The sequence below is a fragment of the Budorcas taxicolor genome, chromosome 1 (assembly GCF_023091745.1).
Source record: "Budorcas taxicolor isolate Tak-1 chromosome 1, Takin1.1, whole genome shotgun sequence".
Lineage (NCBI taxonomy): Eukaryota > Metazoa > Chordata > Mammalia > Artiodactyla > Bovidae > Budorcas > Budorcas taxicolor.
This window is the reverse complement of record NC_068910.1, coordinates 159,454,928-159,478,717: the sequence shown is the minus strand read 5'-3', so window position 1 is coordinate 159,478,717 and position 23,790 is coordinate 159,454,928. Positions and strand designations below refer to the sequence as shown.

The 23,790-nt window shown below is 40.6% G+C and overlaps 1 protein-coding gene across 1 annotated transcript in view; it reads left to right on the top strand.

Moving 5' to 3' along the window:
• The window catches only part of FNDC3B (fibronectin type III domain containing 3B), a 354,012-nt gene that overhangs the window by 232,939 nt on the left and 97,283 nt on the right, over positions 1-23,790 (top strand). The window contains exon 7 of the mRNA XM_052638946.1: positions 18,255-18,313. Coding sequence (XP_052494906.1) covers positions 18,255-18,313 — 59 coding nt within the window. The remainder of the gene's footprint in view (positions 1-18,254; positions 18,314-23,790) is intronic.

Here is a 23,790-nt window from a genome sequence, read left to right as displayed (position 1 = left end):
GTCTTTTATTTCCTTCCCCCCAATAAATGTAATAAACGTCCATCACTGCTTTCACCATTTTTGTTCAGGAAGAGTTCACCACCTTTGGTAGTGGCAGTTATTTTTGGCAGTTCAGAATTATTTCTGTTACCATTAGCTTTTTTACCCTTAGGCAGAATCTGGACTTTGTGTTTTCTTCTATCCAGTTTACACTGAAAGTGAAAATCACTTAGTCATGTCCGACTCTTTGTGACCCTATAAACTGTACAGTCCATGGAATTCTCCAGGCCAGGATACTGGAGTGGGTAGCTTTTCCCTTCTCCAGGGGATCTTCCCAACCCAGGGACTGAACACAGGTCTCCCACATTGCAGGTGGATTCTTTACTAGCTGAGCCGCAAGGGAAGCCCAAGAATACTGGAGTGGGCAGCCTATCCCTTCTCCAGCGTATCTTCCTGATCCAGGAATGGAACTGGGGTCTCCTGCATTGCAGGCGGATTCTTTACCAACTGAGTTATCAGGGAAGCACTTGTTTACACTGAGTTTTGTGTAATTCATAAGAATTAAAACTTCACTCAGATACTCTTGATTGCATGCAGTAAAGACATTTTGCAATATTAGAGCAGATTTTAATGTGGAACCTATTCAGTCTTTAGTTTTAGACTATTGATTTCTCCCATAGCTTGGAGATGTTTTGAAATAGCAGCTCTCAGTAGTTCTCATTCTCTTAGCACCTTTATATTAGAGCGTTTAAAAAATGGTATGATAGCTTTTTGTTACTCATCACCTTTGGCAGTCAGCATAGTTTTGTTTGCTCTTATTTTGTTGAAAGATTAGATGAAAATTTTCTTTTCTGATTGTTGGGAAACAACAATTCTGATTGAGTTTTTGACCACTTTGTACTAGGACTAGAGACTGTTTGCCTATTTGCTGCCAATTGGCTCTTCCATTAGGGCTAACTCAACAGGTCAGCATGCTCTTAGGAGGGAATTCCTAAGGAAACTTCAGGTTGGTGCCAGTAATAAAAATGGGGATCCATAGCCTTCTAAATGTTAATAGACAGAGAAAGAACAACAGATTCTTTTTTTTGATAATTATTAGTGGAAATCCCATCCACATATGAAAGCATGCTCTAGAAGATAATACATTAATATTTTGTAGCAAGGTTGGAACCATCTTGGTTCAGAGAGCCCCCTAAAGATAGCATGCTAGGAAAGGAAGCCTCTATGATTCATACCCTGGAAGATAAGCTTGTTATGGTAGAACACATCTGAGTAGGCAAATCCTAGTGTTCATGATATTGTCAGTGAGGTACAGATCACCACTGGGCTTAAGCATAGACCTCTAATTCCAGCAGTCTGAACTAGAGGTATAGGAGGTGTTATAAACCAGAGTTTGCCTAGAACTTAGGTTGTTGCCAACCTTGAGTGAGAAAAGGAATCCTTTCTTCTCTTACTCTCTCTGCAATAACTCTGTGAGGATGGGGGGTTGGAAAGATACTTGAATGTAAAAGTAATAAAGAATATTACCATGAGCCCTGCTTGCAACTTTAGTTACATATGGGTATTGTCTTTAATAACATACTTTTACTGTTCTTGAATTAAGCTATGGTGACCACCTTTATGGAACCTAGCAAGAAACTGCCTTATGAATACCTTAAGGAATAAAAAGAAACTAATGGTTACCAGTGGGGAGGGACAAATTAGGGGTATGGGATTAAGAGATAAAGACTTCTGTGTATAAAATAGATAAGCAAGAAGGATATAATGTATAGCCCAGAGAATTATAGGTATTATCTTGTAAAAACTTTTAATGGAGTGTAATCTATAAAAATACTGACTCACTATGCTATGCACCCAAAATTAATATACTATTGTAAATCAGCTGTACTTCAGTAAAAGCAAAAAGATACCCTAAGGAAAAAGTAGCTAGCTTTGTCACAACAGGGAACATTTCACAGTGCTGTAACCCTGTCTCTCTTGGTGAAAGGCAGAGGTTATGGATTGCAATGGGCAATGGGGAAAGGACTGACTTCTCCAGAAGACAGAGAGTCATTCTAGGCACAGCTGGATATAATCTTTAGTTTAGATGTGGCCTTTTACAGGCTTTAGGGACTTTTAATTTAATTCACTTTTCAGGTGAATAGTCTTCATTTGAGCCTTTGGGCATTGCTAAAGAGCATACAACCCTAAAAATTCAATGCGATGATCTTGGAACCTCCCTAATTTCTTTCTTTCCATTCTCAGTCTCTCTTCCCACTTTGCTTTCACTCCTCTGAAAATTAACACCTGCCAGTGAAATCAACTTTATGCTGCTTTCACTGGAGACTGGTGTCTAAAAATCAATCCTGGCAACTAATGTAAAGTGAAATTTGGAAGACGCCTGGATTCTCATGGAGTCGTGCAAGCTGAAGTTATTAAAGAGGATTAGAGACCACAGCTGGTGAGCAGATGGAATGCTTATAATTTCACAATCTTAGGTAGCTTTAAACCTAAATCTGCACAAAACCTATTTGCGTTTTCTCTAGTTCATTTCACTTTAGCCTCCTGGAATATAGCACTGGTCAGTGTGATACTTTAATTGTTGTGAATGATGAGCCTTCATAGGTCACTCACTTGATGGAATCATTTATAATTCTGGTTGTGCAATTTCTTACTCAATTGCATTTCAGTAACCACTATTAAATAATGTACTGTGAGAAGTTCAGTAGGTAGGGAGGAGTAAGACTTGTAAGTTTCATTCAAAATGTAGACATGAAGATCACAGTAATTACAGCTAAACAGTCCAACTGCTTGCTGCTTAAGGAAACTTGTGAATCAGTTTCAACAGCTTTTTTATGTGTCCATTTGTTAGAAACTTCTGTGTTGTGCAATCGAAGAAGTCACCTTCATCAGCTGCCTTCAACTCCTGTACCACCTAATTACAGGCCACTGCTCTACTTCCCCATGTCCTCTCACCTCTTTGTTCCGGCTCATTATATGAGGGTCTTATATGTGCACAAAGCAACTGTTAGCTCCCCAGAAATGCACTTCCCTGTACTTTCTGGCATGTTGGTGTCTCCTACACAAAGGAAAGTATTTGTGAGACTTTTGCTCAGTGACTGTTAAAAGGTCAAACTGGGATCTTTATTCTACTAAGATAAAGATATTAATCGATACTCTAATGGTGGTTACTTTATCTAAGAACAGAAATTAGCACCCACTGTACGCTTTGCAGTTCTTTATCCATACTGAAAGACTTCAGCAAAATGGCTGCCATACTTCAGTCCTTGTGGAATGTCTGAAAATACAGAAAAACAGCTGGAGCCATAAATAAGTTGAGTAGTCTGAATACACTCTGTACTAGCTGGTTAGGGAGAAAACAACACGCAGATATTTCAGGTGGTGCACTGCACAGCAAACAGCTGTAGTTTATGGTCCAACATAGTCTCTATTCTTTTGGAGCCAGTATGTGCTTCTTCTCTAAAGCCACAGTCAGCTGCAAAAATATTTTAACATGTGTTTTGGAAACAATTACTGCATAATAGTATTCTAGCCTCAAAACATCCTGAATGATATATGTCTATACATGGGGAGAAAGGGGAGAGCATATTGAGTTACTGATTCCCTGGCATAGAATAGTCAGTAGAATTATCATAGGAAGTAGGGTTTTGGGGATCAGCTTTTCAAAGGATTTTCAGTCACTTCTTTTTTGGACTTCTAAATTGACCTCTTACGGAAGCAGTGGTATAAACACATTTTAACTTCCACTGTGTTTTGTATTGAACCAAGTAGTTTAGCAATCCATTCAAGCTAATAGATTTGCTTATGTATCATAAGTAAAATTGTTCTCCCTACCTTTTTCTTGTTCCCTTAGGCAGTGGGGATGGCAGGGCAAAAGGAAGTCCAGAGGTCTCCTAAGAAGAAAAAGAGACTGAGAATTAGAAAGCCTGGGGTTAATACTGGGTCTTTTTAGGCTTGCCTAGTGTGATCTTGAGCAAATTCTGAAAATTCTTAGTTTGTAGGATTCATATCTAATAGATGGATATAATAATACAAATATATATATGATACATGTATGAGATTACTAGGATTGCCATAACAAAGCACCACAAAGTGGGTGGCCTAAGTAACAGATATATAACTTTCTCATAGTTTCTGGGGCTAGAAATCTGAGATCAGAGAGTCTGCAAGGTTGATTCCTCTTGAGGACCACAAGGGAAGGATATCTGTTTTAGGCTTCTCTCCTTGGCTCATAGATGGCTGGTTTTGCCCTTTGTCTTCACATCATCTTCCCTCTGTATGTGTCCATATCTAAATTTCCTCCTCTTACAAGGACATTAGTCACATAGAAAGTGAAGTCGCTCAGTTGTGTCCGACTTTTTGCGACCCCATGGACTGTAGCCTACCAGGCTTCTCCATCCATGGGATTCTCCAGGCAAGAATACTGGAGTGGGTTACCATTTCCTTCTCCAAGGGCCCACCATAATGACCTTCTTTTAACTTAATTACCCGTGTAAAGACACTATCTTCAAATACAGCCATATTGTGAGATACTTGGGGTTAGGACTTAAGTGTATGGATTTTGAGTGGAATACAATTCACCTCATAACAATACATTACAAAGGGCTATCTAATAATAAGTGATAAACTATAGTTTGTAATTCTTCACATTGCACTATGTATTCAAAATATTATAATAAAGTTTTATTCTGGTGGGCACATAGATAGGAATAAAAAGGCACCATACTTTCCTTCTTTAAAACCTAAAATTTAATACACAAACTGTGTTTTCATTCCATATGGTGAATTTGTAAGTCAAAAGATAACATCTTTTACTCTGGAGGAATAAGGTATAACTGTAGTGTACACACTATTCCGGTTCCTATCTCTTAGGGCATCTCTTTGTTTGACTGTTAGTTGTAGAGGGTTGTTTGGGAGGTTATTAGGGAAGTTTCACAGGAGTGGGTGACTAGCTTATTGCCAGGATCAAAGAATTCTAAATTAGTCTTTTGTTGAAGGGTAAATACTCTCCCACTTGGAAGTTTTGTGCCAATGGTGGTGTTTTACTCAAAGTGTGTAACTGCTAGATTGCTTATCATAGCTGGTAAGCCATAAATACTGGCTGTGCAGTAAACTCCAAATGCAACTTTGTGGCCCTGGGATAGAGGGGAATGCAAAGAAGGAGATCCCTTCATGGAAAGTGCCAAGTTTTTTATTCACTGGGATTGCAGTTGGAGGACTGTTAATTATGGAAAGAAAGGCAACCAGACAGTCACATACTATAAGGCAGAAAGGAGAATGGGTAGTGAGGGCCCTTGGAAGCATGCATTAATATTGCAAAAAAGAAAGACTTGCAAATACTTTTGTAGTTCAGATTTTCCTATTTGATTGAATAATTAACTGTTAAATAGGCATAATAGAGTCATCTTAAATGGTCCTTTAGAGATGCATGATTTGTATCTACAAAAAAACTATTGTGTAACAGGAAAACTGGAAAACAGCTAACTTGGCTAAACAAAACCAAGGCGTTTTAGCCTCTAAAAACAACTTTGTGCATTCTGATTTAATTTTCTGAAATGAGATTAGTATGTAGCAGATTGAAAGGTTACCACTAGTAGATAAAATGCTCCATTCTTCTCCAGGATACTATCCAGAGTGAAATCTAAGGATTCTCAGTTGCTTAATTAGTAATGTGCTCAGTTGCATTTTTATCATCACAGCAAGCTTGATGACTTTATTGAGTTCTTTTTATTTTTATTTTTTCTGCGAGGAAGACTGTGAGCTTTGGCTATAAAAATATTTCTGATCCACATCACATGTAGGATTCTTACTGAATTAATTTAGCATGTGCATACTGGTTTCCAATGCAGAAATAGAAATGTACAGATTTTTGACACAGGTTTATCATAATGTGTTATTTGATGTAATATCATGATCTATCAAGGTGTCGTCCCTTATAAGTATCTCTGCCACGACATCTTTCATGTGCTTGTTTCTAAATATTCAGAGAATAAAAGCAGAGTATGTGCATTTGTTCATAACTGGTTTCTGACCGTTTATTCAGTCACACATTCTATACCTATTCCTATGCAGGTACTAGGTACCGGGTGATCAGTGACACATAGCATGACATCAGTGACACATGATTCCTGTACTCAAGAAAGTGAAAGTGAAGTCACTCAGTCATGTCCGACTCTTTGTGACCCCATGGACTGTAGCCTACCACGTTCCTGCTTCCATGGGATTTTCCAGGCAAGGGTACTCGAGTGGGTTGCCATTTCCTTCTCCAGGGGATCTTCCCGAACCAGGGAATAGAACCCAAGTCTCCCACATTGTAGGCAGACACTTTACCATCTGAGCCACCAGGGAAGCCAACCTTTACTGTTTTGGGAGAAGTGGAGGCTACACAGCTGACCGTTAAGAAGATGGGTTTGAACTTTGCAGGTCTGGATTTTTTTTTTTCAATAGTAAATACTATAGTACTACATGATCTGTGGTTGGTTGAACATGCATATGTGGAGGGACTGCATTTATGGAGGGCTGACTTTATACATGGATTTTCAACTAAAGGAGAGGTTGGCCCTGCTAACCCCTGTGTAGTTCAAGGGCCAGCCGTAGTGTGAACAAGAACATGCAGTAGAATATATACTTAAATATCGAGAGGAGGCTGGGATGTTAGGGGAGACCCTACAAAGAGAACCATTGCAGGAGGGTGATAAAGGCAGTACTGCCTGAAACAATGGATTTCTCAGCAGAGGCATGAAGGATGAGAAGAGGGAACTGGACCAGGAAGGGAGGAATAGACTCACATGCGTATTCTGTACTGTCCTGTCACCCTTGGGTAACTTCAAGCTTTGTCAGAAATTAACCTTTTACATTTTGGTGTCTTGTAATGGAAATTTCATCACTATAATTTCTAGAACTTATTTAGATAGAGTAATTACTTAGATAAAAAATTGTCAGTGTAATTTCTGAGAGCCGTATTTGGAATCTTTTTTTATCTCTCACTCATTCCTTATTTGCTGCTGCTGCTAAGTCACTTCAGTCGTGTCCGACTCTGTGCAGTGCCATAGATGGCAGCCCACCAGGCTCCCCCGTCCCTGGGGTTCTCCAGGCAAGAACACGAGTCAGTTGCCATATCCTTCTCCAATGCAGGAAAGTGAAAAGTGAAACTGAAGTTGCTCAGTCGTGTCTGACTCTTAGCGACCCCATGGACTGCAGCCTACCAGGCTCCTCCATCCATGGGATTTTCTAGGAAGGAGTACTGGAGTGGGGTGCCACTGCCTTCTCCTAACCCTCTTTTTTTGGTCATCTCTCTTGTTTCTTTCTTCTGTGCTATCTTTTATATTTTCATCTTGAGCAGTTTTTATTTGGCCCTTTGATTCATGACCCAAATGGCTGCTTTTGCTCATGGGTTTTCCCCGGGCCCTGAGGAGCTCACTGTAGACCAGGAGTTACACACCTCAGCCATTGCCCAGGCGAGCACGATTTATCACCTGCAGACTTGAAAATGTGGCTGGCTGGTAAAGTGTGCCATTTATTGAGCTAGTTTGGGGTAGAAATGTAATTCTCAGACCTTTTAACTGAATTTTTAAATATACATGCATTCAAAAGACATTATTAATAGACCTACAACTTTCCTGTTTTGAACAACAGGGCATCCCATTTGGACAAGACAGATGCCAACTGTATGTCTCAAGAGAGTCCTTTATTTTAGACAGGAAACTGAATATTTTAAATTCCAAGTAATTTTCTTTTATAAAAGATTTAGAATGAGACAGCAAAATCAGTGCCATATTTGGTATAGAGTAGTTTGCTTGTAAACAACTTAAGACTTCTTTCACATTGACCTTAGATTTGTCTGCTCTGTTATATATGTTTTGAAGGGTAAAAGGAAAACCTTTCAGAATAGAGCACTTCTGGTCGTCACAATGGTTCCAATTCTGGAGAAAAATCTCTCATAGGTAGTATTCTTACTGGAGATGTTTCCTGCCTACTGGCCTAATCTAACTTTTCATTTTAGTTTATTTCTCAGTTTGATGCATTTAAAATACAGTTTGTTTCCTTTTCTGGATTGGGGCAGATATTGCTGTCTCTTTTGATTATCTGTTTTTTTTAAAGGAAATGTTGATTACGAAGAAAGAGAAATAAAACAGGATCAAACGAAACTGAGAGCAGAAATTATATAATCCAAGAAGACCCAAATGTATTCTATGTTTTTCCACTCAAAATTTACCATGATTCATGTTTAAGTTTCTAGACTTCAAGTTCACTGTATTTTAAAATGTCATTTAGGATGGTTCTGGTGTTATTGGTTTGTTTTAACTTCAATTTCTAAAAGATACAGAAACAAGAAATACCTGGATGATTTTTTTCCCTTCCTATTCACATTTAAATAAGAAAGTTCTTGAGTAATAGTGGCTTTTGACAAATCCAGAATTTTGGGGTGAATTCTACTTAATGTTAATAAAATCTCTCACTTGCAGTCTGCACATTTTCTCACAGTTAGCCAAGCGATCTTAATCCAGAATATTTAACAGGTATTCAAAACAGAAGTCTCAAGGAAATGAACAAAGGGTCACAGAAAACAGCTTAAAGAATCTCCTACTGGCTATATTTGAGACAGTTTTAGCATCCAAAAGAATGATGGCAAAGAGTATGACAAGTTTTCTTGAGTGGAAAAGTAATTAGAAAAAATAATAATCCATGACTTCATAGATGCATAAAGATGTGGGAGAGGAAACTAATTAATACAGAAGGAATGATAGAATTAGGAATGTCACCATCTTACAACTATCAATATAGTAATATCTTCTGACAGCAATTGTTAATATTTGCTCTAACCATCAGGTAAAAGGGGAAGAGGGTGCCTTTGACAACAGAGAAGTATGTCACATAATCCTGGAACTAAGTGACCTAAGTGCTGAATATCACCAGAAGGTTCACACTGACATTGTGTGCTTCCTTATGTGATGGAATAGGAAGTACATTCATATAGAGCTCTTGACAAACATTTTTAGCATGAATCTAACTATGAGGGAATAGTCACACAATCCAGATAGTTTTATATGCTAGAAGAAAACTGGTCTGAACAATTCAAAAATATTAACTTTAACAAGACAAAAATTATAGGAGACTTTTGTTCTAGATTAAAGGAGACTAATGCAGCACATGTTCCTTGATTGGATCCTCGTATGGGGAGAACGTTACAGACATATTGGAATGACTGGGGAAGTTTGAGTATGGAATATAGATTAGATTTTATTCTGTCAGTGTTAAATCTGTTGGTTGTGATGTTATTGTGGTTATATACGAGAAGGTCCTTGTTTTTAGGAAATATTTGCTTAAGTTTTGGGGGTAAAATGTCGTAAAATCAATAACTTCCTTTCAGATAGTTCTGAAAAATAATTTTTAGTTTTTGAAGTGTGTGTATGTATAGAGGCAAAGCATGAACATACAGGTATAGCAAAATGTCAGTGTAGGTGAAGGGCATGTGGTGGCTCATAGTACTGTTCCTTTACTTTGCTATAGATTGGAAATGTTTCAAAATATATATTTGTGCAGATCAGGCAATTTCACAGAAAATTTTCCATTTCCAGATTTTCTGGAAAAATGGCAGTCTGTCACCTGAGATTCCTTAGATCCTGCTTGGCGATAATTGGATACATAACAGCTGCCTCCTTTAGAAAGGGTGAAGCATTTTTCCGTTTTTCATAGTCTTTACCCTTCCCTTTTGCCTGATACATGTCCACTAACTCCTTGACATTACCTGCCTGGTGACTATATGCATTTGTTGATTTCCTCAGTGAAGTAGGTTGTGATAAAGCTATTTCCATACGCCAGAACTCTGGTAAGTTACTTAGAGCCCTAGCACACGAGGTTACTGCTGGATCTGAGTAGCACTTGACATGGTTCTCATATCAGCTGATGAGCTTCACTGGGTCCTTTGGTTATAGACTGAGTATCTGTCATCCCCAAATGCATACAATTTTGTCATGAGAGACATCAAATTTTAAAATGTATTTGTAAAAACTGTTCAAAACTTGCTTGATAGGTAGTATAAATATTAAAATTCTCTTTCAGATTTAATGGGTCACAAAATTGGGCTGTCTGGATTCTGTCTTACAAAATCAGTTGAACAGTCTTGCAAGATTATTGAATACACTACTTAAAAGGTTTTCAGTGTGACATGCCGAATCTTTTAACAAAAAAAACATTTTGTGGAAACGTTTATAGATGCCAGTGCAGAAAGTAGGGTATAAGCTTCAATTACCTTTGTAAGTTGTTCTATCCTATGTTTAAGTGATTGCTTTCCTGTTCCACTCCCAGGGAGGGCACCAGGTCTTTCTTGGGTAATCATGGCGCTGAGCCTTCCCCCAGAATAAAAGAGCTATATCTAGTACAGGTTGGGGCTCAGTTAGCCAGTGACATGGTTCAAACACACAGAGGGAAGGAAAGAAAAGGACTAGTGCTAGAGTCAGGCTTGCAAGGCAAGCATATCTACCTCATACTTGATCCATTTTTGTGCGTTTTTCATCCCTATGTAATTTGCTGTTCTTGAAAATGCTAGCAGCATCTCTGCAGTTCCATGCATTTATAAGATTTTTGCCTTGTGAAGTAAACAGTGAGAACTTTTCTTAGAGAATTTGACAGAAGTGAACGTAGAATCTCCTGGTATTTTAGGTAGAATCCATCTAGTTTCATCCATCCATTTTAGTTGGCATCACAGAATGTGTGTGAGAGAGAAGCTTGAGTTGACCTGGGGTTCAGCAAGAATAACATATCTGGGGCTTTCCCCTTTCATTAAAGCCCCAGATCTCACACTTCCGTGCCTGATTAACTAAATAGTAGTAGAGCTTTTGCCCAAAGAGACCCATTTTGCCTACAGATAGACTGATGTGAATATTCCAAGTAGGGCTTTGCTCAAATCTTGGGCTAGGAGAGAAAATCACTCTTTCTCCTGAATTCCAGAAATAGCAACAAAAGCTCAGAGGAAATTAGCCTCCCTTGCCCTATTTACCTTCTCCAGTTTTCCCTCCCGTCCAGCTGGCCACACCAGCTGCAGAAGGAATTCATCTGTCATCTTCTACTTTCTCTAAGGTTCCAGGCTCTATCTGGAACCCAAGTTGCTCTTGAAAATGTTTTCCTAGACTGAAAGGCAACTTCCCACAACGTATGTTCACCTATCTGCTGCTTTCTTGTCCACTATTGAGAGTCTGATATTCCCTTGTCTGTCTTTCAGGATTTCACATGAAGTAACCACTTAACCAGCTAAATGGCTGGAAAGCTGTTTGTCTTTGCATTTGTAGCATCAAGATGATTGATAGCTGAAGATATTTCTGGCACATTTGTCTTTGGGGATTAACTGCATTGTCTTTATGTTACATGAATTTATTCCTTGTAATTTTGCACATTTTTAATATTTGTATTTACCACCACTGTGGATCATAATTACTAAATAGAGATTCTTGGGTATTTAACCTTACTTTTGTATGCAGTTAGCTTCCCTGGTGGCTCAGGTGATAAAAGCATCTGTTTGTAATGCAGGAGACACGGGTTCGATCCCTGGGTCAGGAAGATCCCCTGGAGAAGGAAGTGGCAACCCACTCCAGTTCTCTTGCCTGAAAAATTCCATGAATGGAGGAGTCTCATAGGCTACAGTCCACGAGGTCGCAAAGAGTCAGACCTGACTGAGCGATTTCACTTTCACTTGTATGCAGTTATTGATTCCTCCTTTTTCCATACAGGATAAGTAATATTTTTGAATTAGAGATTTTAAAATTTAAAAAAATAAATAAATAAATTTAAAAAAATGGGCCAAAGAGCTAAATAGGCATTTCTCCAAAGAAGACATACGGGAAAAAAAAACAAAAAAACATGAAGATGCAGATTCATTTTTCTGATTAATAAAGCAATTCAATAAGCTTTTGTAAGCTGTAAACTGTCATTTCTTCACCTTCATTTATTCTCATCAGCGTTAGTAGGCATTGACTAGATAGCCAGTGTGTCCCTGTTACTGAGTCATTTTTTTTCTCTTTTTCATCCAGAAGTACTGTTTATTTCTGTTCATTTAGTTATTATATTGAATGTTTGCTTTTGATTTTAAGCCTCTTATCCTAAAAATGGGCATGACCGAAGTTGCATATTTTCCATGCCCTTAGTTTATTATATATAATTGTTAAAGAGAGAAGCTAAGTCAGCTCGTTGGCAAATCTGAGAGAGCATATTATGTTATGCTGGGCATATCTGTAAATGAGCCCTGTGGATGAGAACTAGACAGAAGGGTTACAGAGAAATAATGCTGATGTCATTTCTTTGGAATGAAGGGGCTGCTGTTACAACCATAAATACATTCTATAGCTAGCAGCTAAGTGTCTAGCTCTATTCCTTTTCTAAGAAGGGAAAAAAATGTGAAACAAGCCAAAGAAAAACATTGTGTTTATAAAGTGGGATATTTTAATTAATTTAGGCCTTACAGTTATACAAACAGTCTGAACTTACAGCTCTTTTTGGAACAAACATGAAAACCATTATTTGTGGAAAGTTTAAATTTCACATGACACATATTCCCTCTGTGTGTGGGGTTGTTTTTTGTTTTGTTTGTGTCCTTTTTCAGAAAAATGTATTTGCTTTGCTAGTGTATTTTTATTTTAAGCTTCCCTTTGCTAAAAATGCTTTATTTTCTTGGGTGGAGATGTGCGTTTAGGAGGGAAGAAGGGTATAAGTTGCTTAGTTGAAGTTCTCCTTCCCTTTTTTTGGCCTTTCCAAATAGGGTAGTTTTCACCTCTTTGGGGCATGTTTAAACTAGAGGCTTCCATCTTAATTCCTTTTTAAGAAATTCCCTACCCCCAAAGTGTCCATATCTACAAAATAAAATGCTCCCCACCCTCTCTGTTGAGGCTTCCCTGGTGGCTCAAATGGTAAAGAATCCACCTGCAATGCAGGAGACCTGGGTTCAGTCCCTAGGTTGGGAAGATCCCCTGGAGCAGGACATGGCAACCTACTCCAGTATTCTTGCCTTGAGAATTCCATGGATAGAGGAGCCTGGCAGGCTACAGTCCATGGAGTTGCAAAGAGTCAGCCTTGACTGAAGTGACTAACACACACACACTCACACCCACACCCACCACCCACCCAGAGCCGCCCCCCCCCTCCCCCGCCCCGACCTTGCCGCCAACACCCCGCTCCTTTGGCAGGCTATCTGAGAATGCCCCGTAATGTTTTACTGATCACAGCCTTTACTGCAGAGAAAAGACTCTTAAATATTAAGAAGGTGATGATATAAAAGGTGAGTTACCATGTCTGCCCACTTCAGCCATGGTCACAATCAAAATTGAAGCAGGTGGTTTTAATCTGTTTTCTTGCCTTATGGCAGCTTCAGTGTGGGGAGAGAGAAGCACAAAGTTGGCTTATAAGATTTGCCTCTGGATAAATTTACTTGTTACAAAACCAGAGGGCAGAAGACAGCCCTGACAATGGAGAAAGAACCCCTTTCTTCCCAGAGCCTTACCCTTCTGCCTCTTCTGGACAATCTCTTGTTCACATTGACACACACCAAATCCTTGGGGGTCCCGGGAGGATGTAAACAAACAAGACATGGTTTCCTCTTTAAACTTGGTATGAAAGGTATCCTAATGGCAAAATCACCAGAACCGTTCTTCCTTGTTTTGTTAATTTTTGTGAGGGGATTACTTATCTCCTTTCCCTCACACTCATTGTGTGTGTGTGAGAGAGTGACAGAGGTAAAGAAAAAGACCATCATGTAAGCAAGCAGAAGCGAGATCCAGCTCTGAAACGGACTCTGTAGAGCTGGTCTCCTAGCTGTTCAATGGGAAGGGTGGGTAATAATGCATAGACTACTCCCAGGCACTGTTAAATCTTGCTTAGGGAGAGGTCTGAGTTAATTGAGTTATTTAGGTGGTAGAATCCTGGATTTGGGGATTTTCATGCCAGAAATCTTCATGCTTTCACACTAGAGTTTAGTTTATATGTGGTAAGTAACTGTCACTTTAACTCAGTTAAACAAATTTTATTTTCACTCTTGTTTGTGCAGATTGTGTGCCTGGCATTTACTTTTTTCTCTTAGTCTGTGGCAACACAAATGAAAAAGCATGAAATAAATGTAGCGTGAATGCATTTTCTTCTTTTTTCCTTATTCACAATTCAGAATCTTTAAGGAAAGAAGGCATCCAGTCTAGCTTTGATACCACATTTCTCCTGATATAATAGGGTAGTGATCGTCCTGTCACTACCTTTCCTCCTCACCCTGCCCTTTGTATTTTTGATCTTTGAGAAGGCAATGGCACCCACTCCAGTACTCTTGCCTAGAAAATCCCCTGGACAGAGGAGCCTGGTAGGCTGTAGTCCATGGGGTCGCAAAGAGTCAGACACAACTGAGCGACTTCACTTTCACTTTTCACTTTCATGCATTGGAGAAGGAAATGGCAACCCACTCCAGTGTTCTTGCCTGGAGAATCCCAGGGACGGGGGAGCCTGATGGGCTGCCGTCTATGGGGTCGCACAGAGTTGGACTGTGCGACTTAAGCAACTTAGCAGCAGCAGCAGCAGAATCCTTTGTTTATTTGGCTCCATCCATGTCTACTGTTTCTTATTCTTCCTCTCCTCACATGGCTTGTCCCCCAAAGGCCTTTGCTTTAATCATTTGACAGCTTTTTCAGAGTTTAAGAAAGAAATCCCAAAACGCAGACCCTTTCGTGGGACTTGTGGCAGGTATCTCTGCTGCCAGCTCCATTCTCCCATCCACATCAGCGCAAACACCCAGCAGTCCCAGCCCCCTCCTCTCCCCTCTCCACACCCTCTCCCTCGGGACTCCTCATTCCTGGTGATGCAGCCAGAGGTTCCAGCTTGCTCTGGGACACGTTACGTGACTTCACTTGTGCTCCTGGGGAAATGAATCCTCCTCATTTGTCCCTCAGCCTCACTTCTCAGTTGACAAAGACACGGTGCAGGTATTGTGCTCTGAACTGAAGGTGAAAACTGTGATATGCAGGAGACTGCAGTCCTGCCTGCTGCTGTAAAACGGAGTGGAGAAGGTCCATCTTGCCAAGGAGTTTGTAAAGATCAGCACAGCGACGGTGCCCGACCAGCACATGTCTACATGCTCAGGAAATACCAGCTTTCCTTATTATAAGGCAGACACAAGAAGTCCTGACCTCTCTCTGGAAGTTGTTTAGTTGTTTTTCTCTCAGTCAGCCTTTCATTTGTATGTCTGGCTCTTACCTGAAACCCATTTCTTTTTTTTTTTTTTCTTTCCAGTCTTAAACAGATCTTTCTCCCCACCCCTCACCTCCTACTAACTCAACCTCCTTTCCCATTTTTCCTTTTTCTCTCACCTGTGTGTGTTTGAAAGCTGGCTGGGGGAAGGAGGTCTTCAATTTTTTTTTTTTAAACACTCTTTCATGCCCCATGTCTAGTTATAGTCCAGAGGATTCTTCCTTTGCAGAGCTCTTCAATTCTTTCTTTGTTGGATAGGCGATCATCTCTCTTCTCATCTAAAACTTTTATTAAGCGGTCCCCAACCTTTTTGGCACCAGGGACCAGCTTTGTGGAAGATGATTTTTCCACAGATGGGGTGTGGAGGGTGGTTCAGGCAGTAATGGGAGTGATGGGGATCTGAGATGAAGCTTCGCTTGCTCACCTGCCCACCTTCACCTCCTGCTGTGCAGCCTGGTTGCTACCACGTCATGGGGCGGGGGAAGGTTGGTGGTGGTTGGAGACCCCTGCTTTATTACCTCAAAAATAAGGTTTGGCTTCTTGTCCTGAGACATTTTAAATGTCTGTCAGAACAGCTAGCTGTTTGAATGTATCTAGTATTTGAACTGTATCTCTGTTGAATGTTTGAAACCATAGGGTCCTTCAAACTCTGTAATAACCAGTGATTCAGAAAGTTTTGTGTTTAACAACTGAACCAGTTCCTTTATTGCAACTGTGCTCCTGTGTTTTCTACTGACAATTAACTTCTGAGATACACAGTATTTACAGTTGACTCAGTAGGAATTCCCAGAAAACGTGAGGCTATGTTTTGACTTATGGGTATAGTCCATTGTCTATATCTTAACATGAATACATGATTATAAATGAGCTTAGGACATTCAATCTTTTGAAGATGCCTTTTCTTTTAGTTGCAATTTTAAAAAAATATTATATTGCCACCAACCCATTTATTTTTCTCACCAAAATAAAGGTAAACATGTTCTGCCAAGCAGAATGCAATGGGGAAAAAAAAAGGAACTGATTCCTTTAAGGTGGAGCCAACTAGAAGTTCTTGTTATTTTTTGTGTAGGCTTGGTTTATTTACTGAGTCAACAAGTAGGCACTGGGCTCTGAGCCTGCAGGATCTATGCGAGGCACTCTGGGGCTGCATTGTGAGTGTGTCCTACAATGGGGCCAGGAGCTGAAGTATACGCGGTGGCCTCTTCTCGTGTCCCCCACATGTGAAACTAGGGGTGGCATTTTTAAGTGCTAGAAAAAAAGAATGTGTGCCAGAGGTCTTTGTGTGACCCACAGGGTTTCAAATATTTAACTCGCCGGTTATCAACAGAAATGTAGGGGCTTTCCCAGGTGGCACAGTGGTAAAAAATCCACCTGCCAAAGCAGGAGATGCAAGAGAGACATGTTTGATCCTTGGGGTGGGAAAGATCCTCTGGAGAAGGGAATGGCTACCCACTCCACTATTCTTGCTTGGAGAATTCCATGGACAGAGGAGCCTGGCAGGCTACAGTCCGTGGGGTCGCAAAGAGTTGGACACGACTGAGCGACTAACACTTTGACTTTTTCAAATTATTGACAGAAAAAAGGTATCTGCTCCAGATCTATAGTTTAACTTCCTTCCTCAAGCTTTTATTTTAGCAGAAAAGAATAAATGAGGGAACAATTAAATAGGAGAATTAATGTCTGATTTTGATGACTGCTGGACAGGAGAATAGGTAGGATAGGAGAATGACTAGAGGAAACCTGGGGCAGTGGATGGAGGGGTTGAGATGGGATTCTTTGAAATTGGACCTGAATGTTGCGAATGCACAGTCTGTGAAGAGCTGGGCTTACTAACCTGTTCTCACCCCTAGTCCATTCCCCCTCCTCCTCCAAATGTCTGCTTGCCTGTCGTATTCAGCTGGATGTTGGTTTGTAGGAAACTTCTAGAAGTTCTCTCACTTGGAGAGCCTTTACCGTGGCACCTGTCACTCTGTAATCACCTATTTGCCTCCATTCCTCACCCCCAACCCCACCTCTCACTAGACTTGAGATATCTTGGGGTCAAGGACATGACTTGGTAATCATGTATCTTTAGGTATATAGCTCATAAACTAGTTGAACCGTTAAGTTAATCTGTAGATTCAAAATTAGATTCTATCAAGCAAGTTGTGAAAGTCAGATGTTTCCTTTAGCAAAACAGGTTCTTAAGTTTAAATTCTGTCCTTTATCCTATTTATACATATCCTTCCCACCCCATCCTCTCTCCTCCAAGCAATTCTCCCCTTTCATTTCAAAAACAGTTCTTGCTCCACCCCAAAACTTGCCCGTCTCCCCATCTTATTTAAAAATACTATCCTTTCAGTTGATCCAGCCCTAAACTAGGGATTCTCTTTGATTCTTCACATTCCCTCATCCTTGCCTATCATGCCCTTTCCTTTAGCACCTATACCTCTAGAACCATACCTGTTTTTAGCATCTTTACTACCACCTCCAGCTCGGGCCAGTTCCACCCTTCACCTGGATCAGTGCAGCAGTGTGCTGACTGGTCTTTCTGCCCCCACTCTTAGCTTCCATATATCCATTATTCATGCAGACAAGCAGATATTTTCAAACTCAAAATAATATTGTGTCAGTCCCTCCACTAAAACATGCCAGTGGTTTCTTATCAAACTTAGAATAAAAATTGAGTTAAACAATCTGAACTCACAGTGCTACATGAACTGGCCCCTATCTTCAACCTCATCTCCTTATTGCTCTCAGCATCTAGCTGCACTGGTCTCCCGGGTCTCCTCCTTAGGGTTCTCTATTAACTGTTGCCTGTTGAATTATTAGGTGGAATTCCGTGTTAATCTAGTCAGCTCTGTGAATATGTAAACCAATAGTAGTGTCAAGTTAACACAATCACAGTGAAATCTGTACCCGCCAAGACATCCCCATTCCTGATTTTATCATCGTGCTTGTGGTACCAAAAGTTCATGGTAACAGGCAACTGACTTAAGGCCTTGGGAAAGGAAGCTTGCAGCCTTACTGATTTCTAATGGTGTTAACTGATTTCTCTTTTTCTCCCTCTTTTTGCCATGCAGAGTATGAGCTGGAAGTAAAGAGGGTGCAAGACATTCTTTCGGGAATAGAGAAGCCACAGGTATGTCTTCTGGATTTCTCGGCATAAATGGTGCTCTTTTAAGTATTTCAAACATGCTTTTCTTTTACCACACAGTAGGTAAGCAAAAGGGCCCCTTCCCATTGCAGATTATTCATAAACTATGAAATAGAGCTGTTATTAATGGAGCATGAAAATATAAAACAGCAGTCTTCTGTTTAGTCATGATCCACTAAAATGTCTTCTTTATTTAGACATTCTGAATGCAATTAGGTATTCATCCCAACATCCAAGGATACACCGCCACCACCCCCACCCCCACACATACAAGGTCTACAGAAAAGTTTTCTTTTGGTAATTACCCTTTACCTGTGTAAATGTAGTAATAGTAATTTGTTGAAAACCTCAGTAATTCAAAGTATTTTTCCAGGTAAATTTCAAAAGATACCTAAATATTAACTGAGTAAAATAAGTCCAAACTGTAATGGCAAGGAAAAAAAAAAAGTGGGAGTAGTGATATTGTGAGATTTCAGTTCGATTTTGCCAGATGCTTTGAAATTCAAGTGAAAAATTCAGAATGTTGATTCAGCCTTTCATCTGAGTTTAGAGAGCCAAAGTTCTTTGGAGGGTTTTCTAGCTGAATTGGAAAACCTTACTTCTTCATGTGTTTCAAATACTGAGACTTTTAACAGAAGGGTCCAAACATGCCTCAGGGCACATAGTTGAGTTTGACTAAACCTAAAAACATGAGGTGTGCCGGACTCTGGGCACAGTAGGGCACTTGTGGAGGAGCAGGGTAGTGACGCTGGGTTGGGGAGTCTGCACTTAAACCAGTAAGGAGCAGGTTGCCTTTGAGAGTTTGCGAGCAAAGACGTTATATAATCACGACTATACTTTTAGGAGGCTCAAACAGTGGGCAAGTGCAGTGCAGTGAGCAGAGAGAGGATGGACCCAGGGAGACGAGACAAGTGTTAGGAATGTGTTACTGTAGTGCTGGTAGGAGACTGCGGGAGAGACTCAGGGTGATGCATCAGGTGTGGCAAGGAGAGGACGGACACTGGAGCCATTCTAGAGAGATCCATCAGGCGCGACAACCGGTTAGGTATCAGGTGTCATGGATAGCTGGGCTTTCAGGCTTAGATGCCGCCTTTCAGGAGTTGCTTCCTCTGAGCTGGCTGCCCTGACTTTTGTCGTGTCAACTGGGATGCTCTACTCAATGTCTGGGGCCACTGGTTTTTCTTCAGCTTCATTGTGTATATGTGAAATATTGTACTCTGTCTCCTTGTTTTTGTGGCTTTCCCAGTCATCTATGAGTTCCTCAAGAAAAGTTTATGTCTGTGTCCTTTTTGTATCTTCAGTGCCATTCTTAGACATGTGGAATTTGTCTCACAAGCAGGGTATCCAGGAAGACGAGTAAGTGGGAAGTCAAAAGGATCTGGTAGATGAGTGCTGTGGAGAGAGGGCAATGAGATAGCCGTGGGGGAACGTGTGCGAGGGAGTGAGAGGAATGGATGATAGCTTTGTGGATGGGGCAGAGTGTAGGGAGAGATTAGAGAAGGCTTGAGGGCAGAGTCATAACAGGCATATGTGCACAGTGCAGCTGAAAGAACCCGTGGGGGACTCAGAAGTCATAATCAGTGTGAGAAGGCAGTGACAGTTTAGCTGATGTCCCAGTTGTACTCAGACAGCTTCATCTGGTCTGTCACGTGTACACACACACCGTGTTTTTCTTGAGTTATACTTGGTCATTTCTTTACTGCAGATGATGCAGTCTATTTCTGAGGCTTATGTGGCTCCAGCAAGATAAAAACAGTATTTATATGCATTGGTCCTTACCCTGATTCAGTGCTTATTAAGTGCTAAAATCTTTTCAGGTTTTACAACAAGGTAGACGGGTTTTTGTGTAAATAGTCATGATGTTCAGTGTACTTATAATCAGATTGTTGTCTGAGAGGTCAAAAAGTCCCAAGTGGGTCTCATTTGGCTAAAATCAAGGTATCAGCTTGGGCTACACTCCTCTCTGGGGCAAATCTGTTTCCGTGCCGCTTCCAGTATCTAGAGGCTACCTGCATTGCTTGCTCACACCCGTTCCATTCTCATACCTCCTTCTCCTGACTCTGACTTTCCTGCCTCCCTCTTTTACCTGCAAAGATACTTGTTACTACCTCAGGCCCACTCAGATAAGCCAGGGTAGTCCCTTCCTCTCACGGTCCTTCACTTAATCACCTCTGCAGTCTCTTTTTACCTTTTAGGTTCCTGGGATTAGAATTCAGACATCTTGAGGGAGACATGTTCTTTTGTCCACCACACCCAACGTTGGTCCCCAGATAAACCTCTGCTGGGTGACAGTCCACCCATCCTTCTGATCCCCATTAATTGTTTATACCATTATTCTCCCTTCCTTCCTCTCCTCTCCCCTCTGTCTGAAGTTCATGTCCATGGTTGTGTCTTATTCATCTTTGTGCCCCTGGTACCTCGCACTGTCCTTGGCACAGTGTGAGCCCTTAACAAGTATTTGGTAAATAAATGTGTGGCAGACTGCAGTGGCTGTAGTGAGACTCTGCCAGGTAAGACAGATGCTGGTAGCCTGGCCAGCTCAGATGAGGCTCAGCCAGCCTGGTGGCATGTGGGGACGGTTGGGAGCCAGGGTGGGAGGCAGCAGCGTGGAGGGGCGGTGGGGGGGTCCTGTGAGTTGGGGCCCAACATGGCCGTTAGCTGTCTTTGTGACCCTGAGCCGAGGTTTCCTTATCTTTGGAAGGTTGAATAATAAATACCACATTGGATTATCTGAGAAGTAAATTATATGCTATTTATAGAGTCCTTGGAATGGAGTATTTTCCTATAGTTTATAGCATATCATTAGGCAAAGGTGAGACTCCCTGCAACATGCTGAAGTGGGAAGGAGGGCTGTTCACCTTCTAGGAAAAGAAACAGCTGCAGAAAGTTCGGCACACAGTTGTCTAAAGGATTGTTGTTCCTGTTTTTTTCTTGCAGCCACGTCTGGTAACACTTCCAAATAATACTCATATATTTTTCTTCAAAGTTTTGCAGATGATTTGTTTTAGGTATAGGAGCATTATCGAGGACCTGTAGATTCTAGTCATCTTTCTAGAACTTTGGGCACCCTGAATTAAGCAAGTCATTTATGCTTCAGAAACCCAGATACTATAAAAATCCAAGTACTTATTCATTAAATAAAAGAGGGTACAAATATACTACGTTTTTGTCCCAAGACTGTAACAATTAGGTGTCTTGGGGACTCTACTCATATACCACTGCTATATCAGAGAGATAAGCTAGATACTATTCTAAGTGGTTTAGGAATTAACCTCTGCAGTCCCAGCCAGCTCCAACCTGACATGGTTTAATCTGCTCTGACGTTGATGCTCGATGAATTCTCCCCCGAACTCCTGGACAGTTTGTTTTCAGTATGTAAATAAATGTAACCAGGAATTGAGGTTCTGCATCGTTTCCATCCTCTAATGTTTAGCTTGTAGAAACAATGGATTTGTTGGCTCCAGACATGAGTAAACGGCCTAAGGAGAACAACAGTCCCTACAAAAAACAATCCGCTGGAAGATAAACAGCCATAGATCTGGAGACAGATTCAAGGGTCTTCGCACTTAAGGAATTATAGTAACAGATGATTCTGAAATCCCTAAATCTGAATATCCTTTTTCTTTGAATAATGATCTCTTTGACCTTTTCGTTTTAAATTTTCCTTTATGTTTGTATTTTTTGTGATGGTACTTTAGAAGTGAAGCCAGTATTGCTATGGAAATATTTTCTTAACATACTCCCTAAATTGGATCAGCAGGCCTCCCACATAGTTAAATCCAAAGACCAGACCAGATTTAGAAGCTATTAACCTACACAGAAATATCTTTGAACATGGAGTAACAGTGTAGTAACTTTATGAGGGTGAGTGGTGCTTTGGATCCAAATAATGAATATCATTTGCATAAAAGATAGTCTGAAAATTAAGACAGTAAAATTTCACAGAATAAAAATACTAGGATGAACAGGAGATAAAGGGAAAAAGAGAAAGAACACTGAGGATTACATATGAAATAGCTGCAAGATAATGCAATCTTATCATTTGTGAACATGAGTATAAATATATATATGCCTTTAACTAGCAGCTGTTCTCAAGTTGACATCTATATTTAATAAATACATAACAGAAATGATCTCTAATCAGTGTGTAATCATTGAGAAGTAGAAAGTGGTTTTTATGAGTCCTTCAGAGATACTTCAAAGTGATTTAAGTAATTTCTATACAGACTTACAATAGTAACCTTCACAGTAGACTCTTTTATATCTCTAGCACTGAAACAAATGTCACATTGGGCCTTGTCCAATAATTTTGTAACTGGCAATCACTACTTTTTATCATCATTCAAAGGAGATTGACTTCTGTTTATGGTAGAATAGTTAAACATCAGAAAGTCAGTTAGTTTTATGGCTTCTAAACTTTTTTGGATCACTGCCATGACAGTCATTGTGATGATCAGATTAGCCGTGCCCTAGTTCAGTTCAGTGGTCACTGCAGGTGAGAAAGTTTCACCAGAAAGAGAGAGACCCTGAATGAATGAAGGGGAAGCTTGTAAGAATGCTGTCACTCCAAAGTAGGGTTTAACCCAGCCTAATTCTTAGAGTTCTGAATCTCGCATTAAGGTTATCAGCTCCCTGGATGCTTGGAGTAAAGGCCTCTACTGCTGATGATCCCCTTTACATGACATTCTCCTGAAAGGCACTGTGTAATTCGCTGGCATCAAACCTGGGATGGAAGTGAGTTCCAAGTTCTAACAGAGACAAAGCACTCTTTCTCTCAAGATTCTAATGCCTGAAGAAAGGAAACCTGAGACCCAGAAAGGCCCAGTGAAAGGCAGGCCAGGGGGAGCACAGGAGGGACTAGGCCTCACAAGTCTGGTAGTAATCTAGGTGGCAGGCTGCTCAGATCCAGGGAAGAATTCCCAGAAGCTGCCAACCTTTGAAAATGATGCTGAGTTCTCCAAGTGCACTTTCATTAGGCTGGCCAGTGGGAAGGATGCAGAGGTCTGTGTGCAGATGACAGTTGGCCTTCCTAAGGGTTGCTAAGGGAGCCTCGGGAAAAGCTGTGTTATTTTAGTTGATACTTCAGGTGTCGTACATCACTGTTCAGTTAAGTAAGCTTAACCAAGTCCTAAAGGGCTTCCCCTCGTGGCTCAGCGGTAAAGAATCTGCCGGCAATGCAGGAGATATGGGTTCGATCTTTGGATGGAGAAGATCCCCTGGAGGAGGACTCACCCCAGTAGTCTTACTGGGAAAACTCCATAGACAGAGGAGCCTGATTGGCTTCAGTCCATGGGGTTGCAGAGTTGGACACAACTGAGTGACTAAACCACAAAAGGGAAGAAAGTAATTTTTTGTGTGTGATTTACATATATTGTTAAATGATTATCACAATAAGTTCAGCTAATATCCATCATCTCATATACATACAATCTAAAGAAAGAAAAATTTTTTCTTCTTGTGGT